This window comes from Schistocerca gregaria, chromosome X, assembly GCF_023897955.1.
Source record: "Schistocerca gregaria isolate iqSchGreg1 chromosome X, iqSchGreg1.2, whole genome shotgun sequence".
Lineage (NCBI taxonomy): Eukaryota > Metazoa > Arthropoda > Insecta > Orthoptera > Acrididae > Schistocerca > Schistocerca gregaria.
The window spans coordinates 598,932,898-598,955,285 of NC_064931.1; the positions used below are offsets into that span (position 1 = coordinate 598,932,898).

General features: G+C 39.7%; 1 protein-coding gene across 5 annotated transcripts in view; it reads left to right on the top strand.

The window, feature by feature from the left end:
* Positions 1-22,388, top strand: part of LOC126298403 (cysteine protease ATG4C) — a 73,819-nt gene that overhangs the window by 36,928 nt on the left and 14,503 nt on the right. For all 5 annotated transcript variants that reach the window (XM_049989715.1, XM_049989717.1, XM_049989716.1 and 2 more), the window contains 2 exons: positions 12,602-12,678; positions 19,598-19,804. In XM_049989715.1, the coding sequence (XP_049845672.1) occupies positions 12,602-12,678; positions 19,598-19,804 (284 nt within the window). The remainder of the gene's footprint in view (positions 1-12,601; positions 12,679-19,597; positions 19,805-22,388) is intronic.

Genomic DNA, 22,388 nt, shown 5'->3' on the forward strand with positions numbered 1-22,388 from the left:
GAAAAGTTATCTACAACTTGTACAGAACTCAAACTGCCGTTATGGTAGTTGGGGGTCGTTGAAGGGAGGCAGTGATTGAGAACAGGTTTAGACTGGGTTGTAGCCTATCCTATATGTTACTGAATCAGTATAAAGCTGTTGAATGTGTGTAATGAGCAACCTGTCAAGGAATCCAAGGAGCAATGTGGTAACTGAATTAAAGTTCATGAAGAAAAAATACAAATTATGAGGTTTGCTGATCACATTATAATTCTTCCCAAGGCAACAAAGAACTACCATGAGCAGTTGAACAGAATGGTGCCACTCAAGAAATAAAAGTTTTGGGACACGTGGTGAGTGGTGATGAAGTCAGTTCCAACCCAGAGAAAATGAGAGCAGTCGTAGATTTTCCTACTCAGCACATTCGTGATGTGGGATGTTTTCTTGGAATGTGCTAGTACTACCAGAATTCATAAAAGTACTCCTATACCAAGACATGTCCCTTGCAAAAAGTACTTCAGGGAGATGGCAAATTTTTGTGGAAAAAGGTGCAAAAAAAGATTTTTCCCTGCTCTTAATAAGGCTCTAATATCTTTGGCAGATCTTGGCATTCTATGACAAGAATGCTTAGACAGAACTATACAGTGACACTAAATGTGATACACTATGTGATGAGAAGTATCCGGACATCCCCAAAAACATACGTTTCTCATATTTGGTGCATTGTGCTGCCACCTACTGCCAGGTACTCCATATCAGTGACCTCTGTAGCCATTAGACATTGGGAGAGAGCAGAATGGGGCACTCCATGGAGCTCACGGACTTCAAGTGTGGTCAGTTGATTGATTGTCACTTGTCATACATCTGTATGCAAGATTTCCACACTCCTAAATATCCCCAAGTCCACTGTTTCCAATGTGATAGTGAAGTGGAAACGTGAAGGGACACGTACGGCACAAAAGCATATAGGCTGACTTTGTCTGTTGACTGACAGACAGCTGACAGTCGATGAGGTGGTGGTGTTATGGTGTAGTCGTGTTTTTCATGGAGGTATCTTGCACTCCTTGTTTTGCCTAGCAGTATCACAGTACAGGACTACATTGATGTTTTAAGCACCGTCTTGCTTCCCACTGTTGAAGAGCAATTCGGGGATGGCGATTGCATCTTTCAACATGTTCGAGCACCTGTTCATAATGCACGGCCTATGGCAGAGTGGTTACATGACAATAACATCCCTGTAATTGACTGGCCTGCACAGAGTTCTGACTTGAATCCTATAGAACACCTTTGGGATGATTTGGAACACAGACTTCATGCCAGGCCTCACTGACTGACATTGATACCTCTCTTCGGTGCAGCACTCCGTGAAGAATGGGCTGCCATTCCCCAAGAAACCTTCCAGCACCTGACTGAACGTATGCCTGCGAGAGTGCAAGCTGCCATCAAGACCAAGGGTGGCCCAACACCCTATTGAATTCCAGCATTGCCGATGGAGGGTGCCATGAATTTGTAAGTCATTTTCAGCTAGGTGTCCAGATACTTCTGATCACATGGTATAGGTAGGTGCAGTTCTAGTATGAATTCAGGAAGGTACTGAGAACATGGTTGCGTATCCTTCCTAAAATGTCCACACCGGATATGAATGTGTAAGCCCTAAACACAAACAATGCCAAGTTCATTGTGAGCAGAGCACTGAATAAACACCGGCAACAATAGTCATAAACTCAAGGTCAAGAGTAGATATTAATATCCCAGAGTATTGGAGTCCTACAAAAACTATTCTACAATCAAGGCAGAGTACCTTCTAGTCTTTTGTGCTATCTACAAGTTCTGGCTGTATTTACTTGGCAAACCATTCACCATTGTGACAGACCACCAATCCGTATGCTCGTAGACTAACCTGAAGGAGGCATTGAGTGAATGGCAAGATGGGCACTGATACTTAAGCAGTATGACATCACAATGGTATACAAAAATGGACACAAACACAAGGATGCTGCCTGCCTTTCAAGGAATCCCTTAGCAGTACACAGTGGACACAATTTCAGCCATTATTCCATTAAATGACATTGCTGCTGAACAGAGGTGGAGTCTAACTTTGCGGATAGCTGTGGAGCCTTGGAGAATTATTGAGTAACCAAAGTAAAATTAAAATAAATTGATGGAACATTGTATCAGTGGAACTGTGGTCTGACAGGGTGGAAATGGTTGCTCATCATCCCAGCTCATCTACAGACAGCTAACCTGAAACTTTCCATGATGCTCAAACATCTATCACCTGTCATTTGCAAAGACTCTAGACAGACTCATATGCAGGTATCACTGGCAAGGTCTCTACCGATCTTGTAGACACTATGAGTCACAGTGAGGAGTGCCAGCAACAGAAGCATGTGCTGCAATTACCTCTTGGGTATCTGGTACTAATTTCACCAGCAGCAATGCCATTCCACCAAATTGGTAAACACTGTATAATAGTCTACACTGGCTCCCTCACCTGCTACACAGTCATCAAAGCTGTGCCTGCTGAAGCTTGAAAATTGTGAGGTTCCTTGTAGAAGATATCATTTTGAAGCATGGAGCACCCTGTGTGATGGTTTGTGATCATGAAAGATTTCCAGTTGAGACAAGTATTGGAGGTAATTTCTCAGTGCTTCATCACCCAAAAAATAACTGTCTAATACCTCCATTTGTTTTTATATTCCTGCCATGTGAAAATAACTGCTTGTCACACTTACTTTCTGCTTCACAATTCCCATAGTAGTTTTTTAAAGTTGAGTGTACAAATCATATTTTCTCTGGGACCGTTTTTCTTTTTTGACTGGCTTCCACTATGTGTATTAAAATTCAGATCTGGTAGCTGTTTGAGCCTCACATCAAATGTAGAGGATCATGTAACTAGACTGAGGTTTCCTTAAGCATTGTCTGCAACCACATTGTTAAAACTATAGAATCTGGCTTCATAGTAATAAAATACCAACTTTCAAAACTGGAGAATCTGTCACAGTTTGAGATGGATGATGACCATCGGTTGCTCAGAGAAACATCATTAGCAGTCACACAACAGCACTCATTACAACGTTTTGTTGTGGCAGTGCCCTCTTGAACGTGTGCTGAAGGCAGCAGGTGGGAAGGCTGTGATGTAGCAGGTGGTACGATCCTAGTCTCAAACAGCTGGCGGAAGGCTTAACAGCAACTGGAAGAAGGCCCACAGATGGCCAACCAGTTGAAAGGCACTAAGTACACAACACTGGACTTAGAGCCAGCAGGACCCCTGCGGGTACTGTAGAAATGTATCACCAAGTGGACTGGGTTAGGACCTTTCCTTGTAGATGGTGGCTGCTAGACTGTTATCCCTTTGACTAAAAATGAGGGTGCTTTATACTGGCTCTGTGGGTACATGTTTTACTATTGCATAGGTTCCGATCACGAAAGCAACAAGAACTCCATGGCTCTGATATGAAGTAAGTGGCCATCTAGACCATAATGTCTTTGCTTTTGTGCTGCATCAATGATATTTATGCTCCTAGCTCCTCTGCTTGGCAACAACATGAGGTAACCAACCCTGTGCTTCCGCAGCCATGTTTGCTGCACGAGCGATCAGCCATGGTGTAACTTCTGCTCAGTCGACTGACTTTCCCTGTTACTCTGCTTTCTTGTGCCAACCAAGGAAGGTGTCATAATTTTACCCAGCGGTGTCTGAGTTATTTGCGTTGCAACAGATCTCATTGCGGACAAGCATCAGGGATATGGAACAAGTCAAGGTATATATTAACTTGAGACAAAGACATCATAGAAACTTAACCTGTGTGATATATAAACAATGAACTGTCACTAAACTACTTTATGCTGTTCATGCTTATGTCTCTAAATATCATTGAGAAAATTAGTAAAAATGATGATACTTTCAAAAAACGGTGCTGCCTCTTCAGTTTTATTATATAAATATTGTAATCTAGTTGTATATTTTATATTTTAAAATTTTCAAAATCTATTGTTCTTAATGAATTCTCCTATCATATTCTAAAATTGTTTTAAATTTTTTGATTTAAACTTAATCCATAAATTTTAATCTAATTGAGGTGTTCATAAACTGTCATTCACTTATTAGTAGACTGAGTTCTCACAACGAATTCTACATTCAATATTTTCAGGTTCTTCACTCTACTTACACTTTAGTATTGCTTTAAAAGTTGTTGTTAATAAAATTTGGCAATAATTAAAGAATTTTCTTGTGGTTGCAAGGTTACTCCCCCCCCCCCCCCCCCCTCAATATTTTTGTACATGTTATTGAAAATCTGTTGGTATTCTATTGTTAACTGCAATCAGCAGTTTAATATTTGCTTCATTACAATGATATTTTTCAAGGAAAAATTTTTATGTTTATAAATACTGAGTTCTGGCTATAGTACGCTACTACTGGTCATACGGCTTTATAACAAACACTGCTACTTGCCATGTAGCTAACAAAAATTTGAAATTCCTGAATCTAGATATTCAGGTCATTTGTAGGAGGAGTCACTAATAAGGTATGTTTTAAATTTTCATTTGAATTTTGGGATTCCCAGTGTCTTGCTTGCCATTGCCGAAGCATTTTTTGTGGGCTGGTGCATTGTTCTTGTCAGGATGTGGTTTGAAAATTATGGCACAACACACAAATACTAAACAACTTTATTCGTAACTCACTGTCCATTTAACAACACAGACTTGAGAGCCACAGAACAGCAGACTTAAAAACAAACACACAACAACTTCTATAGGCACCAAAGATATTACATGGTGGTAAAATTTGCATCTCAACATCCTCACTCAGTTTTTAGAGACAGGAATAAATTAAGAAATTAGTCCTAAGTTTATGGCTCAAGGGTTGAAGCCCAAGTCCTTAAACAAATTTCTCATGCTTCAGTGCAGGAAGAGCCATAGTCGGTACATCTGCCACCATACCTTCTGTTGGCTGGTATTCCAATTTCAGGAGATACTCTTGTAGAGCTTAATGTATGAAGTAATATTTTATATTAATGTGCTTCAGCTGTGAGTGAAATCTAGGTTATGTGCAAACATTCGACCTGACTGACTATCATTGAACAAGGTGATGTATGACAGTTTCCCTAACCCTCTTTCTTCATGTGAATATTGAAAAGTGGATTGCTTCCTTTGCTGCCTTGGTGAGGCACATGTAACTCAGCTTCAGTTGATGAAAGAGCAATGGCTTTCTGCTACAGTGAATACAGTGTGAGTGCTGACCTGGACAAGGTGAAGTTGTATGCTGTGAATGAGTTCCGATCAGTGTCAGAACTTCACCAATCAGCATGTATGAAACTGAATATACCTTCCTTATCCATGATTTTGGTCAGTTTCTTGTCTATGGTCCATTTGTAGAATCTAAGGATTTGCTTAGCCACTTACCAGTGAACAAAATTATAGCTGTTATTTTACTGGTTTAGCTTATTGACTGCACAGCATTTGTCGTCAAGTGCCGACAGTGAAGTACATCAGTGCTCCATCCAACTTCCTGAATGGGCCATAAGTGCCATCTTCCATGTTCACAGCTGTTGCATCCAACTTGCTCTGTCGCCAATGGAGTCCTTACTGGCTTGCAGTCATCCATTCTGTATCTGTGTAAAACTTCTGTGATATAACCGCTTTGAAGTAATGTAATTATGTCAGCAGATCGATTTACTTTGATACCAAAATAGCATCTTATGACATGAGGATACTTGATATCAACCCAGGCATGTATCTTGTCAGTGATATGTTTTGTCCTTTCTGTGTGAATACTTTTTCATTGTTGCACTTGTGTGATGGGCACTCACGCTCTGTACACCAAAAAATGTGAGTCGCAAAATGATGGAGCAGGCTCATTCATAGAGAAATAGCAGTCAGCTTTGTCAGCATTATTTTGAGCTTGCGCACTTAGCTGCTTCTTGAAAAACAGTAATCTTCTTTGTGTCCCTTCATCTTAAAAAAGTTGGTTTGTCTTTTTTTAATTTTTGTTCGAAATTATCACTATCACTCACAGCACTTTTGAACTTTTTCACAAAACATATGATGTGTCAGCGGTTGTGTTGGATTGGGTCCTGGAGTCAAGTGGCTTACTCGCTCCATGTTAGGGCAGCTTCCGCGAGGTCGCTTTACCACTGATAATCTTGTGCCCTTGAGTCTGCCATCCAAACAGCCTTTTCCAGATGCCAACATTTGGTTGCCATCTTTTTTGACTTGCATAAAGCATACAACACGGCCTGGTGACATCATGGTGCTTGCCACATTGTATGAGTGGGGTCTCCAGGACGCCGCCCCCCCCCCCCCCTCTCCCCTCCCCTCCCCTCCCCTCCCGCGTTTTTATCCAAAACTTTCTTTCACTCCGTACTTTTCATGTCCAAGTTGGTGCCTCCCCTAGTCAACCCCTGTGTTCAGGAGAATGGCATTCCGCAGGGCTCCATATTGAGTTTCCCCTCTTATTTTTAGAGTCTATTAACTGTCTAGCAGCACCTGTAGGGCCGTTGGTTTCACCTTCTCTGTATGCTGATGACTTCTGCTTTTTGTACTGCTCCTCCAGCTCCTTCAGTACTGGCGTTGCTGAGTGCGTGTACAGGGCACCATTCACAAGGCGCAGTCATGTGCTCTAGCCCACGACTTCCAGTTTTGAACTGTGAAGTCTTGTGTCATGCATTTCTGTTGGCATCGTACTGTTCATCCAGAACCACAACTTAACCTAATAAAAAAAATCCACTAACGGTAGTGGAAGCATATCGATTCTTAGGACTGGTTTTAGACGCCCGATTGGCTTGGCTACCTCACCTTCGTTAGCTTAAGCGAAAATGCTGGCGGCACCTCAATGACCTCCACTGCCTGAGCAACACCAACTGGAGTGCAGATTGCTCTACTGTGCTGCTGCACTACAGAGCCAGATGAGGGTTCTGAAGTATAATATGACACCATATTCTTATCATAGGCTCTATCAGAAACGCAAAAAGGAGGGAGCTCTCCATTCTTTTGTCCAACGGAAATGTCAAATTAGTGTTGCTTTCCGAGTCATATTCAATCCAAAATGAGGTGTTATGAAGGTAGTTTAGTGTTCTAGCAGTTACACTTTGATAATTCCCATATGAGTATTCTGATAGCCAAAAGTGTTAGTGTGAAACCATCAGGAACTACATTAATATCAAACTGAATTGACTCGAGACAATACGTGTACTCTTCCCTTCACTGGGTAACCACTTACCATTATTTAGGATTCTTGCTGTCTTAGGTGTAGCACAAATGAAACTTCACATTCATGAGGCACTTTCCGCTACTCTTGACAAACATCAACAACTTGTAATCACTGCAGGTAACAATTGTGTTTGCATTAATTAATTAATTACATTACATTACTTTAATTCTGCAGTGAACTGCTTGACAAATATTACCATCAGCTATGCAGCTGAAATAACTCATTACACAGTACTTTATGTTGCACTTGGATAAGTGATCAGTTCACTGCAATCCTGCTTCTAGTGTTCATAAATACTTCTATACTGACCATTCATTATTTGACTAAATATGCTCTGCAATCTGATTTGCATGTATATGGCATTGGTTAGCACCATCACAAAGCAATGACTAATGAATGGATGCCATTGAAGTCCCGTGACATTGGTAACAAGACAAATGTTCGGATATCACCTGTATTGCCTCAGAAAACAATTGTATCTTAAGTATCGAATGACATATATCCACACTGTCACAGGGCTTTGAAATACAGCAATGGCGGCAGATGAACACTTGTGCCCCACCGGGGTTCGCACCAGCACCTGTTGCTTACGAGGCAGATGCGCTAACCATTGCACTGTCGGGACACAACGGCCAACCTGCCTGCAGGACCTATCTACACATGCTCCTCGTTAGATGCAAATTCCCACCTTTGCCACATACCACATACAGTCCATTATTTCACCCGCTCGCAGCCACACTGTATTCCTGCAAAGGTTCTTACAATGACATGCGTCCAGCACTGAAAACTTTGTCGTCTGTCGAGACCTGAATAATTATACAGAATGTTTCAGAAGGAATATTAAATATTGCAGGAGATGGTAGTTTAGATGAATTGCAGAAAAAAATGCCATATAACATGTATCCATTTTTTATTGAGTACACACAACTGGGTTCACTGCATTTTTGTTTCATTGGTTCATCCTTACAGGACCCCATTGTCTACACTTAATTGAAAATGAGCTTCCAGCATTACTGGAAGAGGTTCCTTTGGCTACAAGGATGTGTATGTTCCTCCAGCATGACAGGGCTCCTGCACATTCTAGTTGTCAGGTGACACACAATCCAAACTTATCATTTCCCGGAAGATGGATCAGTAGATATGGACACTTTACTTCTCCACCAAAGTCCCCAGACCTTATCCCTTTGGATATTTGCCTGTGTGGATGATAGAAAGGCAAAGTCTACAAAGAAAAAGTAAACCCAAGAGCCGATTTGATCGTTTGGATTAAGAATAGTGCAGCCCTCATAAAAGATGACCTCAGAAGAGCTACACGTGGTGTTACCAAGAGGAGTCAAAAGTGCATTGAAGTTGGTAGGAAACTCTGAACGTCCTCATTTGCCTTTGCTTTGAGTTTGTTATGGTTATGTACTAACAGCTGTATCTCTCATCTCAATAAAAAGTGGACACATTTATATGGAATTTTTTATGCAATTCTTCTATACTACTACCTGCTAATTTATGTACTGTTTCTCCTAAAACACCCTGTATATGCATATATGTGTGGTGTCTGTTCTTTCGGACCATGAATCCAGTTTTGAACCTGGTCAGGCACAAATTTTCATCTGCCACCGTTGCTGTATTTTAATGCCCTTCAATATTTAATTGATTAACAAGATTGACTGTTTCCCTTTGTAGTGTCACACACACACACACACACACACACACACACATACACACACACACACACACACACACACACACACACACATTTTTCTATCTTAAGTGCTGTTCGGTATATGTTTGGCAACTCAGTGGTAGTGACAGACTGGAGCTGCATTAACCTACTCATTTCACTAGGTAGAGTTGTAATTTTCTGAACAATTTATGTTTAATAAGTGACAGCAATTTGGAAAATTTATGTTTGCGAGATAATTACTTTATGTGTTAATTACAGCGTCTCATTGTTTACTTTGTGGGAAACCTGCTTCTTTCTGTCCTAGCCTAAACTACAGCAATGAGTGAATGCTCACATTCTTGATACCTCACTGGATGTGCTGCTGCAACAATAGTCAAATATTCAAATCTCCCTGGGAAAGTATATTTCAAGTCAGGTGGTTTTGCCCCTCCTCTACTGTCACTGAAAACGATCACAAAGAAATTAAGTATGGGAATCCTGCGAAACCCCTGGGTTCATACTGCGATACTGTGGTTCACAGGCACTTTTTTGCCGCTTGTTGTAACTGTTAGAGCTGGAAGAATAGAAACATCAGATTTTCGCCATATGGGATATTCGAATTTGCCTTAAGTCTTCACATTTCGGGCAATGACAGAATATCCTTCAGAAATGCTGACAAGAAGTAGTCAGGCCATTCCTGTGTTCTGGCGGTGTGCCAATGACGGTGATCTCAATAACAATATTGTATAGCAAAGATATGTTGCCAACTCTACCAGTGGAGAAGCTCCAAAATTGTGAATTGCCTCTGGTCAATACACTTTCAAGGTTTCGGTCTGATTAAGACAGTAAGACACAAATAATTGTTGCAGTTATTAATTTATAACATTTTGTTTGGAGTCAGTGCATCGATGTATTACAAGTAATTATGCTCTAGCCGCTAAACCTAGTTACAGAAATGTGAATAAGACTCATTGACATATAATGAGGATATTCCATCCCTTGTCACCCACAACTTTGAGACAAAGCTATAATCACTTCCAAGAATACATCATGTGGTATCGTACCTGGTAGTCTAACTGAAATCTGGCAATAATGCAGAATATGTTTGGCAACTCTGTGACCAATGAATTACTTGGTGGCACAGAACTATACTCCTAAATTCGCTTGATATCATTTTGTCATTTCATTTGAGTAACATAAGTGATTTTCTTTTGAGATGTGATATAAGGATGTCAGTTAATGCTTTTTAGTCCATGAAAGTCATTCTGCACAGAAAATACAGCTACTCTCATCTCTTATGCTGTGATTTGTCTGTCATAGCAGCTACTGGACCAATAAGTAAGATACAGCTCCCACACCTCTTTGCTAACTCCAAAGTAATGTACTTGCTTACCAAGTGCAAGCTGCCTTCATTTGCCTGAAAGCCAAATTTTTAATTCTTTTGTAGCAGAGCAATAACCAGGCAGATAGAAACTCAATGAGGGAGTCATAAGACAATGCTCGAGCAAAATTCATCTTGCTACTTTCAGTACACCTTAGAGTCAGAGCGGAAACCTTATGGTACTACAAAATTCATAATGCCACTTTTGTTTTCTGCCCACATATGTTAAGTTATTGTGAATACATAATTTTGTCTATAAACTGCCACATTTTCTTAATATTTGAGTATGATACAGAATATGAAGTAAATACAGACCTTTTCCAAGTCAAAAGTCAGTAATATCCTACTAATTCATGCTAAAATAGCCACAATCATCTTACAGACACGTAATGCTTTATTAAGATAGACGGTCATTGTTATGTTTCTGTAGTAAGTTGAATGTAATTTGTGTTAGTACAGTGAATATTTTAATTGCATTTTCCATTAGTTTACTGAACACAGCAGTAATCATCAAAGAGAAATTAATCAACAACAGTGTATTCTTTCACAATATATAAAACAATCTGACAATGTTAAAGCAGGTTGCAAATTCTATGCCTGTAGAACCTACTGGTTTTAACGATGTCATTAAGGCAGTGTAGTTTGAAGAACATTTTTGTGTAGAAATGAATTGCCTTGACGGTTGATCGATGAAGAGTGGGAAAGATAAAATTTTAAGAGTATACGATCAGAGGAACAAGTGCCTGAGAGATGACTTCCCTATCAATCTCCTGGATAGTTTTGTTTCTCAAATCAACAGAGTGCGTTATCATGCAGTATTACATGTGATGTAGTTTTGTCGGTCAGTTTTCTTGCACTACGACTGAAAGGTGTCTCAATTGTTGGCAAGAAATTCTAGCTGTGGTGGACACACACTTGGGGAAGAATTCTTGGTGCAAACCACACTTTTGGACCTCTGGAATGGAAAATATTATGTTCATACTTCCCTTAGCTTAAGTTTACGTCTTTTGGTAGAGTTCAGCCTTTCATTTCTTTTTAGGAAGTTAACGATAAAAGCATCATTACTCATCGCCAGTAACAGTATTGCATAGGAATGCTCAGTGAGTGACCTGATGACGTTCAAGCAAAACTGCAATAACAGTCACTCCATCGACTTGTTGTTTAGAATTAGAGCAGGCAGTATTCCTAAACCAGACTCCTGAACCTTGCCTGTTGAAAGTAAATGTTGCTTGATGGTTAAATGGTAATCCATCACATACATCAGTAGTCAGGATTCCCTAATGTGGAAAGACATTTGTGCCAGAACAATCTTTGTTGACTCAAGAATCTTTTTTTGGTGTATGTTTCCCAAAAGCACTCACTCCACACACAGTACAAATCTTTAGAGCTGCCTTCTCTGCATTCACCCCTCTATTATAACAGAAGTAAATACTGTGTTGCAGATGTTACACCTCTTTCCACTTGCAACCCAATTTTACAATTCTTAACTGTAGTTCATAAGTTTCAAGTATGCAAAGTCCATTACTTAACTGCAAGATGATAACTAGAACTTCAAATTTGCAAATGACAGTTGATACATACTCTGGCAGCATCATGCCACTTTCACCTGGATGGCGCCTGATTTCAGGCGGTGGGTGGTTCTGGCTGGTGTGCGGTAGGCACTGCAGCATGAGGAAACGCTCAAGCGTAAGCTGTTCTGATCGTGACACAGCCATAAGCTGTCCTGTGGAATTTTTCTGGAAGTATTTGTTATTTACTGGTGTGTACGATGTGAAGCGAATTATCTTCAATGTTCAATCAGACTAATAACTTCAGACGATGGCCGAAATGTGGTAAAAAGATACAGTTGGACACAAACACGCGACCATTAGTTTAGATAGACCACAGGCTCGCACTACACATCTTGGATGTAGACAACACTTCCTCCTGACACTTCCGCATCTTACAGTGTTGCCAGATTGTGCAGTTGGCCAGACTTAGTGTTGTCAGTTTTATTGGCCACCTTAAGTGAACAACTCAGACTGACTTGGTCTCTGTGGCAGCCAGTCAGCATTCAGTTTTTGTGTCTAAGACTGTACATATCACTATCCCGTGACTTTTGTCACCTCAGTGTATAATTCTACATTCATATCTACATTCATACTCCGCAAGCCACCCAACGGTGTGTGGCGGAGGGCCAGTTGTTAAGGACAGAGTTGGAATTAAGTCCATTTAATGGTTAAAACAGGTCTTTGCACATCAGTGTATTTTTAAGTGGGCTGCATGTTGATACATGGGCAAGGGACCACAAGTTCTGTTTTAGTAATTGTTAATGTGAGGTAATGCATGGCATTAAATTGTATTATTTGTTACAATTTATTTCCTTCTTTTTCAGGAAAGCTGTGGATATGGCCACCAGGGAAACCAGTGACTTTGAACAGTTGACGGTGTATGTTGCCCAGGATTGTGCAGGTAAATTTAGTGGATAATTTTTTATACTGGCCTAAAAACTATCTTACCCTTGGGCAAAAGCAAGAAAATCATAAGTATTTATTAATTGAATGCTGAATAGTTTCTTTAGTCCTTCACATAGTATCAAGTGTAAATAACATTATTTCATTAGAGATACATTTTGTACAAGTTTGTAGTATTTTATTTATATTTGTGCAAATGCTGCTGTTTGGAAACATTGCTTCTCTGACTTCACTGAATGTAAATTAGTTATGAGTTTTGTCTTTAGGGTACAAGTGTAGTCCTTAAAGGTTTCTGCTAAATGTGTTAAACACTAGTAAACTGTGGATTTTTGTGCAGGAAGTGTGCAATCAAAACCAATTTGAAAACCTCAGTTGAAATTTCCCATGATTCCACTGAATCATTCAGTACAAATGCCGGAATGATTTTCTTCACAAGAGCATATTTAGTCTCTCTCCTAACCTTTGGCAATGTGTAGCAGTTTTCCGCCTAGAATCACATTCTTGCCTATGGAAAATGAAAGCCTAATATTTATAGTGATCTTATGACTAATGTGGATATTTTCATAGATTACTTATAGTTGAACTGGAAGTCTTTCAGGAAGATTGCAGAAGAAAGTTTCAGTGGTGGAAGGAATGATTTGCTCAGTGAGACCTTTGTGGAAATATACTATCCAAAAAAGGCAGGTAGCTCATTGTACAAGAAACAAAATTAAAAATTTGCGAGCTTACATCCAGCATACTTCTTTAGAATTAAAACACACACATGGCTACTGTGTCACAGGCTGAAGTTCAGAAGGATGAGGGGTTGTAAGTGGTGGAATGGCGGAGAGGGTAAGGCAGCGAAAGAAAGTGATAGGAATGTATCACCGGTGAACCTGCTGTCGTGCCCACGAGGATGGATGTGTATGACACATGACGACTGGAGAAATGGGTTGGGAAAAGGAAGAGAGAAAGGTGAAACAAAGGAACATGGAACCAAGGAAAGAATAGTGTGATTATAGATTAATTCTGTGAAGGGGGAGGCACAGGACATGGGCTAGTAGAGGTTGAGACCTTGAAGCTTGTGGGATCAAAGATATTTGTAAAAATGAGTTTCATCTGTGTAGAATCTAGACGGCAAAAGGTGTGGGCCAACCATTGAAATTAAACATGTTGTGCTCAGCAGTTTGTCCTGCCATGGGATGGTTAACTTTGTCCTTGCCAACAGTTTGACAGTGGTCATTTTTTGATAGTATATTTCCACAAAGGTCTCACTGAGCAAATCATTCCTTCCACCACTGAAACTTTCTTCTGCAATCTTCCTGAAAGACTTCCAGTTCAACTATAAGTAACCTATGATGGACAGCCGGTTGGTACTCCAGCCCACATAAACATATTTTCAGTATTAAAGCATAGTTAGTATCTGGCATTGATCCCTTTAACAGGTTGTCCTGCCCTGTGGTAGGGTAAGGACATCTTACAGGCATATCCTAGCCACATCAAATATTTATCCCTGGATTTCAAGCTACAAACTGGTTGTCAGGGATATTACAGTTCATCCATATGACCCAAAATATACACAGAAGAAATTCAACAACACTGGAAGAAAGAAAAAAATTAAGAAATATGGAGTTTCATCAAAATACATGGTAACTGGTGGAGTATATAACAGTTTTGTATTCGAAAAAGTGATGAGAACAGTTGCAGCTACTGATAAAAATAAATACTTAGAAGTGGAAATAACAAATGATAGGAAACAAGGTAAATTAATTAGATCAAGAACTATTTATTAAAAGGAATTGTGTGGGATAAACAGGGAAGGTCTGTATTGCTAAGAGACTATCCTGGAACCCACTACCAGTGGCAGGCTGTCAATCAAACAGCTTCCAGGGAAAACAAAAATTTGATTTTTAATAATACCTCTAATTAATGACAGGATTTAAAAATTTAAAATGCTTTCATCATGAAATTAAGAGGTATAATCTTATATTAAAAGTTTGGTACAATAAAACAAGTATTACAGCTACAAACTGTGTTTATTTTGAGGCAACATAACTGACGCACACACATACTTGGCCTTTATTCATCTAGTATTTGAGAATAAGAGCAGTTAACTTCTTCCGACAAGCTTTACAAATAATTTCAAACCTGTATGAAACTTTATGTTGGTGACGCCCTCCACAAAATGATGAAAGGAAAAAAAGTTTATTGCTTATGGCGTTTTAATTGCAAATGCAGTAAAACTTCACCATCAGCCATGAAATTTTAATTTATTACTTCATCACAGACTGTATTTACAATACAGTTTGCAGGCAGTACCCACATATACTATTCAATATATCTGCAAAATTATATCATTGTATGAGACAGTTCGGGAGATGCGACATCATAAACACTAAGATGTGTGAAAAACTTCACTTTTTCTTAAAATGGAGTGCAAATTACACAGAATATGTTCAGCCAGTGTTTCATAATGAGAGCATTTAATGGTGTCTGACAAAATTTAAGTATAGTTTCAAATATTTTCTAAACTTTTCTCACTTACATGTTTAACATCAAATATTTAACATGTTAATTCATTTCTAAAGTAATCAGATGTTTGAAGCTGTTTAATACATGGAAGTTCATGTTTTACTGGATCATATTAGTACAAGAATTTTATAACAATAAGCAGTATCGCTTATGGCTCAGAAATTTGGACAAAGAAATGGTAACTAAATTCAAAATTACGAACCTGTAGACCAAGCGAGGTGGCGCAGTGGTTAGACACTGGACTCTCATTCGGAAGGACGGTGGTTCAATATAATCTTGAAAGATTATATTTAGATTAACAATCTCAGACTAGACAAATTCAGGAATGCCAGACACAAGAATCCACTAGAACTGAGGTTGTGTTTTCAAAGTTTGTATTTCTTGCATAAATCATTGTCCCTCATTTGAGTTTCTAGTTTTTTGAGGAGCTACACTCACTGTCATTTCTGTTGTTCAGATGTCAGCCTCCCCAGCTGTTCTGTTAAGTCACCATATCAAGAATCATCATCTGCAGTTTTCATATACACTTTTCATAAAATAGTGGGCAGGTTTTTCTTTGTTTTCTTACTTTGAGACTTACAGTATCTATGTCTTTACAGTAATATGATTGGAGAATTTTTATCTAGTACTTGTTGCTCAGGGCACCTCATCTCGGACTTCTATTCAAATGAACTGTACAAGCAGCATTCCACATAACTTTTCTTTGTCTTTAATCTTCTATAAATATCAGATTGTTTTCTTTGGAGTCAACATACATTAATTCCCACCAAGCACAGGAAGCAATGTGCAACTACATATGGCCTCCATTTAGTGGAAATTACACATGCATAAAGGCAAGTGCGTAGTTGTGACATTGGAAATGTAAGCACGTGCACAAAGTTGAATAGAAAAAAGGCATCCTGTGGACACACCTTAAAGGTTTTCTTCACAGAAAGTCTGTAATACTAGTCAGCAAATATCAGTTACTAGTCCACCATGCTGATGCTGTAAGATGCTGGATGTTGAGATGTAAATCATTTGGAACAGAGCAAATGTCTGTCTCAGATTTCTTACTTCAATTGCTGTTTCCTTTTGTGGCACCCTGTGCACCATGAATGCAATGACTAAGTAGCTTTTCCCTTTTTGTGGCTCCTCCATGATTGTTCCATTTACTGTTAGCTCTTTAGTTTTATTTAGATGTCAGTAAAATTCAGACAACCTTAATCATTCTATAATGCTGACTTCTGCGGATGGTATTTGCATTGTTACTGACATTGGTTTATGGGCATAAGGTCATGGTCAGAAGTGTGGCACTATACCTAATGTTTCGTCTTCCAGTGCTGGGGACATCATCAGAGACCTAAACAACTCAGAAAGCAGTTACTCTCAAGCAAGGTGAGCTGATTATATGTAACCATGCAACTTTCAGTTTGTGTTGTCATAAGACCGCTGTGTAAGGTCACAGAGTTGTGCCTACTTAAGTCATCAAGCTTGCAAAAAGGAAATGTTTATATTGTTTGTTTTATTTAGCATTAAGCCCACAACTTGGCTTTTTTTTTTTTTTTTTACAATCCTGCTTTCTTTCTGTTAAATTTGTTTTTGTGCCTTTGAATTTTTGTGGCCCCTAGGTCATCTTAGCATAGTATTTATTGTTAAAACCAGAGTCTGAAAAACAAATTTGGTGGTTCCCTGGTTCTAGTGCATGATCAGCTTTTGCTGATTAATCCATCTTGCCTGGGCAACAATTGCTCTTTCTTTCCCTAAGGCAAGTGTTAATCACCCTTTTGTAGTTCCTATGTACACTTTACCACAAGTGCAATGGATTTTATGTTCTCCTGGTGTAGCAAGCAACGAGCATAGATCCTCAGCAATTTTCCAGATATTTGCCTAACAAAGTGTCCATACAGTGTTTTCTGAGTAGTTTGTGATGCAATCTGTGACAGTTCTTACAAAGGCTTCTTTTTCATTAGGAACTTTAGGTCTTTTAGGATGTAGTGCTCTGTTTATCTCGTTGTAAGAACAGCCATTTTTTCTGGAGGCAGTTCTCAAGTGATAAAGCTTGCCTCCAAGTGCTGTGGCTCACAGCTTCTTTTAGCCCAGTCTACAAATGTTTTAATAACTCCTCTTTTCTGCTTAAAATGGTGATCAGAATTTCTGTGAAGTATATATCCATGTGACTGGGCTGTAGACTTTATGCCCTAAAGTTCCATCAGGTTTTCTAAGTACCTGTACATCCAAAAATGAAATTTGACCTTCTTTCTCTTTTTCCCTAGTGAGCTTTATATTAGAATCAATATTATTCAAAAAATTTAGAATTTGTAAGTATTCTTTTTCCCCATGAGGCTATGTAACTAAAGTATCATCCACATACCAAAACCAACATGAGGGTTTCTTCTTCCCCATCTGAACGGCTGTCTCTTCAAATTTTTTCATATAAAAATTTTGGTGCAACTCCACTGAATTGGTTCCCCATTGCCACACCATAAGTTTGCTCATAAAATTTGTTGTACCTTTGAAAGTAAGTTGTTGCAAATTTTTATATGGCACACAAGAGTAATTGTCACCTGGGCAAGACGAGTAAATGGGCAGTAGCAGGTTGTTCACTGGAACCAGGGAACCACCAAATTTGTTTCTCTGACACTGTGTTTTTAGCAAGATCTAATCATCACTACAGTGCAATGTATAGAGGGACCATAGAAATTCAAAAGCACAAACACAACTTTAACAGAAAAGAAGTCGTATTGAAAATAGACAAGATGTGGGCCCTAGTGATAAATAAAACAAACAGTGGCAACCCTTGGCCATTACAAGCTCCATAACTGAAGTTGACATAACGCTGCAATCGTAGGCACTCATTAGATGATGTCGCAAACTGACCATTGTGTGGATTCATATAAACAGTTAAGCTTGCTGAGCTTGTGTGGCACCGTAACAGCTTTTTAAGTTATTAAAGCCGCCGCAGATGTTTTCAACTTTGGAAGACGTAACATTAGGCAGAGAACTATGCCTTGGACCATGGCCTTGTTGCCCATAAAACAAATATCAGCAATAGCCTTAATCCTGTTGACAATCTGTCTGTATGCTCTTTGATATTGTTTCTTGTGTTTTGTGTAGTTTGTATTGCAGTGAAAACACTTCTTCCAACTGGATAGAAATCATACTGGTTCTGGCCATCATACCAGACATTAAATTTTTCCTTGTACTAGGATATTTAAATGAAGCAGGAAAAAAAGTCTTAACAAGAAACGAACAGAATTACTTCAATTTTAACATCACTTCACATGAGAACCTCCTTTCTTTAAAGTCATAGAATTATATTTAACAGAAATGTACATAGCTTCTTAAATAATTGAAATGGATGAGATACAGATAAAAAGTGTCACACTGAAAGTAATCAAATTCAGATAATCACTAACTTAGCAGAGAATTGTTTCACGTACTCATCTGAGTGATTTATGTGATAAGAATTGCTCATCATATACAAAACACCATGATGATTGAACATTTATTTTGTGCGTTTCAAGCTACGACTTTGAAAGCAACTGTCTCAAACTAGTTTCGTTTACCGACCATCAGCAGGTTTGATCAACCTCACCAGGACAGACACCTAGTCACTGTCCTCCTTACGCCAGTTGTGAATTATTCAGCTAGTGCAGTAATTTGCTCTGCAAAATATCCTCCTTGGGCTACTCAAATAGGGCCTATCATCAATTAACTAATGTATACATTCTTTTCAGACCCTGTGACAAACTTTGGTCATTGTACCTACTTGGTATATACAGTTTGGAAGGTTAATATAAAACAGAGCAATTTGTGAACTCGCATAATGTGACGACCCACATGCTGGCCCTGTTCAGTATTCTGGATTGGCAGAACCATCATTATACTCTGCAATAATTGATGGGCCCAGGTAAATGGTTACTACAACCAACATGGTACAGTGTTACAAAATTTACATTGTAACATACAGAGATAGCATGAACATACATTTCTCTAAACGAGTTATTTGAAAGTCTTTCATGAATAGCTGTATTTTTTAAATATGCAGCTGGAAATGAGCTTCACATCATATATATGCCTCTCACTTCTTGGCTAACACTAATTAACTTAGTTTCTCCTAAGCTATACATCTTACTTTGTCGCAGTCTCTCTGCTTATGACTACATGCCCGCTGCCTAGAACATTACCATCCATCATGTTGAACTGTCTTTGCCACCTTTAGTCGTGCCTTTCTTCTCTTACATCCATTTCTGATCTTTTTCTAAGCATCTTCCTGTTATTATTCCATTGTTATTAAGTCATCTAACAATGAGTACAAGATTAACTTTTTGCATACTATACTATAATTATGATGGTTGCACATTTTTGTTATTTTTTTATTATTTCTGGAGGTGAGTCAACCAGAGTACTATTTTGCTTGTTTGCAGTATATCTTCAAGATGTGATAGATCAGTGTGAAGCAAATGGTAAAGGCTCCTGGAAGTCTTTAATTTTGTTAATACCAGTTCGTCTTGGTGCAGAAAAACTGAATTATATATATGCACCATGTCTTACTGCCATGCTGTCTTTGGATAATTGTATTGGAATAATTGGAGGCCGACCAAAACATTCCCTGTACTTCGTTGGATTCCAAGGTAAATTTGTAGAGATCATTATAACAGATCAAGTTATTTTCATACATAAATACATGTGTGGTGTTAAAAGGTCTTTGATAACTAAATATTCTGCCATAGGTAGCTGTTAAAGATTGCATTGATTGTACAACTCTTATGTGAACATTCTGTATATTTGACAAATATTAAAAATTTGATTTTGCAGGAGTTACACATTTATAGTTATTAATTAATCTGTGCAAAAGATTTATCAACCCAAAGAAATGTTGAAGATGTGGAAAAAAGTATTTAACTACCTTAATTCACGAGTTTGTTTATTTATGTATTTATATTAACAAATAACAAAATTAAATTAGACTGCTTCATGTGCTTTCCAGTATCAATTTGAAAGTGATCAGGGCATTTGACCATATATATTACAGGACAGGAATATTAAGTGTGGAGTCCACAATGGGATTCTGTAGATTAGGGGAAATTCTGAGACCCTAATGAAAACTTGCACACAGTACTTAATTGAAAGAGCCAGTTTTGTAGCACAGTGAGATGGGAAGCTGACAAAATGAGGATAATGGTATTTCCATTTACTTTTTTATTTTTATCCTTTGTCTTCTGAAAAGCCTCACACATACTGCTCATTCAGTACCTGTATTTAATAAACTCAGTCTTCTCACATTGGAAATGCCATGATTAAACAATTTGATATAAGCTCCGATACACTCTGACAAAACTTCTGCACAAGACACCAAGTGCCCATCACATTTTCTTAAAAAAAATTACATGCATTGTTGATTTGAAGCCACTTTAATGTAATCGCAGTAGTTCAAAGTTCTTCATCAATTTATTCCTAAGAGTCTAGACCTCTAAGATACTCTGATGCACTGCTTTTATTCTAGGGGATCATTATGAACGACACTCATTCCCGGCTGGTTGCAATGTTTTCACTGCCGAGCTGGTCACCATCTCTCCCGCCCTAGAGTATATCAGCTCCTGCTCAGGAGTGACTCCCTGAGCTATCGACCAGTGTTTCCCTCACTCTCGTCTGGTGATGGCTGTCCAGGAGTCCCTCCATACTCTTGCCCGTTGCGGCCGCTCTGTGGTCTTTGTGTGGACCCCGGGTCATGTTGGCATCCCCGGAAATGAACCTGTTGACACGTTGGCCAAACGAGCTGTTGGTGCACCAGCCTTGGAGATTGATCTTTTGGAGAGTGACCTCGGGTCAGTTTTTCGGCAGAAGGTACTTCGCACCTGGGGTGAAGAATGGCTCACCCTTCCTTCACCCAACAAACTTCATTCCATCAAGGGGGCTACCGGTACGTGGCGCTCCTCCTTGCGGGTCTCTCGCAAGGACTCTGTTGTCCTCCGCTGACTGCGCATAGGCCACACCTGGATAACACACAGCTATTTATTGCGCCGCGAGGACCCACCTTTATGTCACTGCGGGTCAGCTTTGACGGTGGTCCACATCTTGTTGGAGTGCCCACTTTTAACTCTGCTCAGGTAGATGTTTGCACTGCCTGATATGCTTCCTGCACTTTTATCAGATGGCGTCAGATTTAGTTTTGAGTTCTATTCATGCAGGGGGTTTTTATCACTTGATCTAAGTGTTTGTTCTTTTTTTTTTTTTTTGTGTGTGTGTGTTGAGTCTGACCTTTGGGCTACGACTTTAGAGTGGGGTTTTCAGTGCGATTCTTGGTGGTTGGCTTTTCATTTCTTGTTTCTATGGTCAGCCAACCACTGTCACACTCGGTGTGGTTTTAATTCCTTTTTTTCTGGTCTCTATCTGTGTCTTTCCTGTCCTATGTTGTCTCTTGTCATCTCCATTGCTTGTTGTTATCCTTTGTGGGTGTTTCAAGTTTGTGGATAAAGGGACCAACGGCCCTAGTAGTCTGGTCCCTTCAATCCCACAAGTCAACCATGCACTGCTTTTGTCTCCTAGAATGACTTCAAGGGAAGCTGACTGGCAAGTGTGACCATCATACTTCTGAGCTATGAGAAATCACTTTTCACCAAACAATACAAATCCCACAAAATAAGATAAGATAAAAGAAAAGAAAAATAAACCATGCAACCCTAAAATGCCACAAATTCTTCTCTAGAGACAGACCAGGAAAGTCAAATGTCCCAAGTCACCAAATCACTACCATCTTTACTGGAGGAGAAATGCATTCTAACAAAACAAAACTGCTAAAAGCAGAGCTCACAGAAGATAGTAGTCTGTCTGTGCAAATGAACAACTTACAGTAGTGATGTACTCACAGCTACATACAACTCCTCCCCTCCCCTCCCCTCCCCTCCCCTCCCCTCCCCTCCCCTCCCCTCCCCTCCCCTCCCCTCCCCTCCCCTCCCCTCCCCTCCCCTCCCCTCCCCTCCCCTCCCCTCCCCTCCCCTCCCCTCCCCTCCCCTCCCCTCCCCTCCCCTCCCCTCCCCTCCCCTCCCCTCCCCTCCCCTCCCCTCCCCTCCCCTCCCCTCCCCTCCCCTCCCCTCCCCTCCCCTCCCCTCCCCTCCCCTCCCCTCCCCTCCCCTCCCCTCCCCTCCCCTCCCCTCCCCTCCCCTCCCCTCCCCTCCCCTCCCCTCCCCTCCCCTCCCCTCCCCTCCCCTCCCCTCC